Raw genomic sequence first — 6206 nt, 5'->3', positions numbered from 1 at the left:
TCAAGTCAGCTTAGAAATCAGACGACCAAGTTCATAATTCTTATGAATTAATGTCTTAAGGACACCAATCTGGGTTCACAATTCATTCTAATGATTTTATTCATTTAAATTGAAAAGCGAACAATCCTTTCACATATCTATAAAAAGTTTTTTCATATTGTCATGTGTACTACTTTTCATTCGTTTGGAAACTCATGATTATATTCCTTCCAAACCAATCCACAAATAATAGAGCTGCTTTGATCATTTTCAAGTGCCGGATTGGTGGAAGCATTGAGCAATGCCTTTGTGAGACGTTCATCTTCATTCTTCATCCAATGATTCCTTGTGATGCTTTCACCCTCATTGTCAATAACGATCTTCTTACTTTTTTTTTTTTTTTTTTTTAGGAGGAAGGACTTCATTGTGATTTTGGGAGGATTGAGTTTGGTTGAACATAAATCTCAACATTTGATCATCGAAGTATTGAAAATCAAATTGAGAATAATTTGGTGAATGATTATTGAGATTATAAGTTCTCTGTAGATCCATTTTCGTATTTGGATTTTAAATGAAATGCAAGAAGAATAACATTTTATTTTTGGATGGAAATTCGAAGAAATTGTGAATTTTTGAAGGTGTGATGAGATCATTTTATAGGAGTACTGTTTAATTTTCAAAGTATGGTTATTGGTGATTTTTCAAATTGTTTTTAATCTTTTTTTTTTTTTTTATAAATTGAAGTATTTTTTAAAATTTTTAAAAGTTGATATTGATAATGTCCTTGATCTTGAACGATCAGATCATATTAAGCATTTTTTAATATATATTTTATAATCAATGGCCAAATTAATCTAGTCGTTGATTTAAAAATTAATATAAAAAATAAAAAGGATGGGTAACTTCACCGCGCCAGGCCTACTCGTATCCTCGCACGGGGAAACTTTCGCGTGCGAGAGGTCCTCGGCCATTAGAGGTTGAGGATTCCACGTAGACGATGAAGCACGTGCTTCATCGTGCAGCTTCGTCACCCACTATAGGTGGTCTAAAATTTTTATTCAAATCAAACAAGATTGGTCGGATCGATCGAATGAGAACCAATATTGAGAGTGGTCTGGACATCGTCTAAAAATCTTATGGCCGGTAAAATCGGTCAGAACCGGTCAAAATCGTCAAGAATCAATAACCAAAAAAACGGTTCAATCGGTTTGGTTCCGTCTAGCTGACGAGCCCAACTTAATGATTAGTATAAAAGACGAGCCCAACTGACAGAGGACCTCAAAATCAGTTAGGTTCGGGAAAAGTGACAAGCAAGGTGGAAATAATTGTTTCAATATCAGAAACAATACACAAACTTTCTCAAATGTCATATTCTTGTTTCAAACGTTCATATCATTGTTGGATGCTATAAATACAATATCTTGAAGATCAAATATAAGCTTTAGAAGAAGATTCAAAGCATGGGCAGTCGGTGATGCAAATGACCAGCCTCCAAGACGACCCAACAGAAAACTCAATTTCGGAGAAGTCGTATTTCCACTAGTTGGGCTAAATCAGATGTTATCTAGGTAAAATGATGGCAACAAGGCTCATCAATTTGGCTGATCAACAAGGATCGGTTAGTCATGAGCAGTTGCAGTATTTTGGTCAGCCTGATCAGATCGGTTATCTAGATGGAACAATTCAGTATGTGTTACGAAGCTAAGACGTGATATACTAATCATCTTCACAATTCAAAGTCTGAATCCGAGTTTACGATGCTAATAAATGACAATAAAACTATTAGTTCTGCATAGACGATTTCAGCAGACATTATCAGTTTGTTTTAGTCTAGCTGACAAGCCCAACTGAATCATCACTCTAAAAGACGAGCCCAACTGGCAGCACACCTCAAAATCAATTAGGCTTGGGAAAAATGGCCAGAAAATCGGAAATAACCTTTTCAATATTAGAAACAGTAAAAAAAACTTTCCAAATGCTCATATTCTTGTGTCTAATATGTATATAACTCTTTAAAACTATATATACAACATTTTGAAGATCAATAACAAGTTTTTGAATGAGATTCAAAGTATGAACATCCTACATGAAAAAATTAACTAAATTTGAAGGAGATTCAAAACCTGAACAACATATAAACTTTTGAGTGTCTTTTGTTTGATTTGAAAATCGAACTCGATTTAATTTATCAATGTTCATATTTTAAAAGTCGAATTATTATTATTCATAGACGATTATCTTTTAATTGATCTTATCAACATCATTAGCATGAAACATAGTTGAGATGATCCACCTTTTAAATAATAGAGATGACATGGAAAAGATATAAATCATTAGCATGAAACATGGTTGAGATGATCCACCTTTTAAATAATAGAGATGACATGGAAAAGATAGAAATACGATAGAGAGAGCAGAAATCATTGAAAAGATGGATGTACGATAGAGAGAGTTGATGGAAAGAAACGAGAAATGGACTGGAATTTTACCCAAGAAGAAAAGATGGAGACATGGAGTGGAGGAGAATTATAAAATTTGGTATGTATGCAATATTTTATAATAATTTTATCTTTTATAATAAGTTCAAAAATAATAAAAAAAACTTAAAAATCTTTGAATAATAAAGTAGATTGATGAGTATCACCCATATCGGGTACGGGGTATGGCCAGCATTTATAAATATAAGTTAATGCTCGTCATTTTTCCAAATAATATATACTACACCAGGTCCAGTAACACTGCTACATCTGTTTCTTATTTGCATAAATTCTGTCAAGACATTGGGGACCGAAAATCAGTTATGACCATGAAAATCGACGTTAAGAATTCGACGGTTGTTGCTCCGGCGGCGGCGACGCCGAACGTCAGCCTTTGGATGGCCAATGTTGATGTGGTAGCGGCCAGCTACCATTTATCCAGCGTCTACTTTTACCGTCCCACAGGTGCGGAAGACTTTTTCGACCCCGCAGTGCTTAAGGAGGCGCTGGGCCGCGCACTGGTGCCATTCTATCCCCTTGCGGGGAGACTGAAGAAGGATGAAAACGGCCGGCTAGAGATCGACTGTAAAGCCGAAGGAGTGCTTTTCGTGGAAGCGGAGAGCGAAGGAGTGGTGGATGATTTCGGTGACTTTGCTCCGACAATGGAGCTCCAACGCCTCATCCCGGCGGTGGATTATACACCGGGGATCTCAAGTTACCCACTTTCGGTGCTGCAGGTACTTTCTTGGTTTAATGTTTAGTTTACAACTGCCTGCGTAAACTGAAACTAATGACAAAAATTGAGTAGGTCACATATTTCAAATGTGGTGGAGTTTCCTTAGGCGTTGGGATGCAGCATAATGTGTTGGACGGAGTTTCTGGTCTCCATTTCATCAACACCTGGTCGGACATGGCTCGTGGCCTCGATGTCACAATCCCACCTTTCCTCGACAGGACCCTTCTCCGTGCCCGTGATCCGCCCCAACCCCAATTCGAGCACATCGAGTATCAGCCCCCTCCATCCATGAAACTCACAAGCCAATCTGATAAGTCTCCCGAGATAGCTGTTTCTATATTAAAGCTAACCCGTGATCAGCTCAACGCCCTCAAGTCCAAGTCGAAAGATGAAGGGAACACGGTCACTTACAGCTCGTATGAAATGCTGGCAGGTCACATTTGGCGATCTGCATGTAAGGCTCGGGGGCTGTGTCGAGATCAGGTAACGAGGCTTCACATTGCAACGGATGGGCGATCCAGGCTCCGCCCCTCGCTCCCACCAGGCTATTTTGGCAACGTTATCTTTTCAGCCACTCCGATGGCTGTATCTGGCGATCTTGAAACGAAGCCCATCTCGTATTCTGCAAGCAAAATTCACGATGCGATAGCTCGGATGGACGACGAATACCTGAGGTCCGCTATTGATTATCTAGAAGTACAGCCTGATCTGAAGGCTCTCGCTCGCGGGCCAAGAACTTTCAACTGCCCGAATCTTGGGATCACGAGTTGGTCTCGACTTCCCGTCCACGATGCAGATTTCGGATGGGGCAGGCCGGTCTTCATGGGACCAGGTGGGATCCAGTTTGAAGGTTTAAGCATCATCTTGCCTAGTCCAACAAACGACGGGAGCTTATCGGTGGCCATCTCATTACAAACTGAGCATATGAAAGTTTTTGAGAAGCTCCTCTATGACATCTGAGTCCGTTTCCATTGCTGCCTTGCTACTTTCCTTATTGTACTAATTTGCATTTCGTGTCAATAAGAACAGCAGTTGAAATCCATATCATATAACTTGTTCTGAATCTTTAATATGGTTAAAGATTGAATCTTCCTAAGCACGAATAACTTATATTCCAATCTCCAAGTCCAGATAAAATTTTATTACATTCATATTCTAAGGCAGTCGAATTAATTTTGTCTATATTTACAATAAAAAATAATAATTTTATATAGGTGATCAAAATAGAAGATATGTCTAACAATTGGGATGAACACCACTTTTTATCATAAATTCTGGGACGTTACGGGTCCTAATGTTATTACATCCTGCCTTGCTTTCTAAACATGGGTTTTTACCTGATGGGATAAACGACACTTCAATAGTTCTCATTCCAAAGAAGAAACGGCCGCAACTTTATCTGATCTTCGTCCCATCTCTTTATGTATCGTCATTTATAAAATTGTGGCTAGAGAGTTTGCGAACAGATTGAAGAGCGTGCTGAATTCCATAATCTCTCCTATTCAAAGTGCATTAGTACTCCAGGTAGAGGTATACTAGATAATGTGATCATAGCTTTTGAAATTGGACATTATTTGAAGCGCGAGACTCGAGGTTTAAAAGTCGACGGTCGTTTCTCATAAATATGATGCTGAAAATGGGTTTCCGTTATCAATAGGTAGATTTTATCATGATTTGCATCTCTTCTGTTGTGAGGTACAAGGTGGTTCACAATGGTCATGATATTGGCCCGATCATTCCTCATCGGGGAATCCGTCAAGGAGATCCCTAATCACCCTATCTATTCTTGATATGTGATACCCCCATAAGGATCCGGGTCATTAATGACCCGAGCATCATCAAGAACTCGAGCACTGCATCTTTTCTTGAGTATTCACCGAACAGACCGGTCTCTCGCACAATCACTCGGGCACTTTCTTTTCTTCCCGGGCAGTCATCATAGCCCGGGCCCTCATACAAATACCCGGGTCACCGACTACCCGGATTACCTCGAGAATTGAACCACACTCGAGTATGATTGATACAGGTCGTCTAATTTGTCAGAACAACTTGGGTTTGGAGTGTCCTAGAAGCCATCAGAAGCTAGAGTATGGGCAACCGACTTGCCATACTCAGTAGGTGTCACTGGAATTGAGGTACCTACCTCATTTTCTACTATAAATAGTAGGTATACTTCTCATTTAATGATTCTGAAATCTTTTAACTCCCAAGTATTATACATATTTTTTCTAAAATATTGCTTGTGTTCGCCTGAAAAACCTGCTGACTTAAACATCGGTGTGGCCACGTCGGACACCCCTCCGACCCCCATTCACGAGTTACTCTCTTGTTTGCAGGTGTAAATCCAAGCCATTATCTTCACTCAAAATTCCCAAACACTATAAATTGTTGATTTGATCCGTTGAAGCTCCTTACCCGGCTCATCCATTTCAGCGAGATCGCTTCATTGGCACCATCTGTGGGAAGTTTGAGTTCAAGACGTTGATATGGCTCGTACCAGAAGAACCAACCAAGATAATTCTCGGGCCCAGGAAGATGGAGGGCAGACTTCAAGACAAGTTGATGTTAATAATATTACCGGGGCAAATCTCATCACCATGACCCCGGAAGGGTTGAAGAAGATTGTATCTGATTCCGTAAAGCAAGCTATGGCAATGAAAGAAGTTTCTCAGCATGTTATACCACCAGAAAACAGACATGAGCGAGAGCAGGAGCAAGAGGTGAGAGAGGAAGAAGAGGTAAGAGGAGAGGACGAGGAGTCCAGCGCCGGGTCCAAATCTCCCACTGTGGAGGAGGAGTTGTTGAAGTTAAGACAGAAGATTAAGGTGCTGGAAGGGCAGTTGGAGAGTCAGGGCACTTCCCGGGTAGTCGCCATGGGATGCCCATTTGCCGAGGCCATTGTCCGGGAACTTCTTCCGGGGAATTTTAAATCGGCCAAAATAAAGGACTATGATGGCAATGCAGACCCTGAGGAACACTTGGCCAGATTTGAAAACATGTCCATGTTACACTGT

General features: G+C 40.1%; 1 protein-coding gene across 1 annotated transcript; it reads left to right on the top strand.

Moving 5' to 3' along the window:
- Positions 1-2700: 2700 nt before the first annotated feature.
- On the top strand, positions 2701-4234 carry LOC140803424 (shikimate O-hydroxycinnamoyltransferase-like). Its single transcript, XM_073159302.1, has 2 exons — positions 2701-3193; positions 3265-4234. Exons 1-2 carry the CDS (start codon positions 2780-2782, stop codon positions 4150-4152), a joined length of 1302 nt encoding a protein of 433 aa, XP_073015403.1. The 5' UTR covers positions 2701-2779; the 3' UTR covers positions 4153-4234.
- The last annotated feature ends 1972 nt before the right edge of the window (positions 4235-6206 follow it).

Source organism: Primulina eburnea, chromosome 10 (assembly GCF_022965805.1).
Source record: "Primulina eburnea isolate SZY01 chromosome 10, ASM2296580v1, whole genome shotgun sequence".
NCBI classification, from domain to species: Eukaryota; Viridiplantae; Streptophyta; class Magnoliopsida; order Lamiales; family Gesneriaceae; genus Primulina; species Primulina eburnea.
The sequence above is the reverse complement of the archived record's forward strand: the minus strand, read 5'-3'. Positions and strand labels throughout refer to the sequence as shown.

Coding starts and splice junctions, on each gene's coding strand:
- LOC140803424 (XM_073159302.1), top strand. CDS start 2,780: ATGACCATGAAAATCGACGTTAAGAATTCGACGGTTGTTGCTCCGGCG. Junction 3,194..3,264: donor ACCCACTTTCGGTGCTGCAG/GTACTTTCTTGG, acceptor AAAATTGAGTAG/GTCACATATTTCAAATGTGG.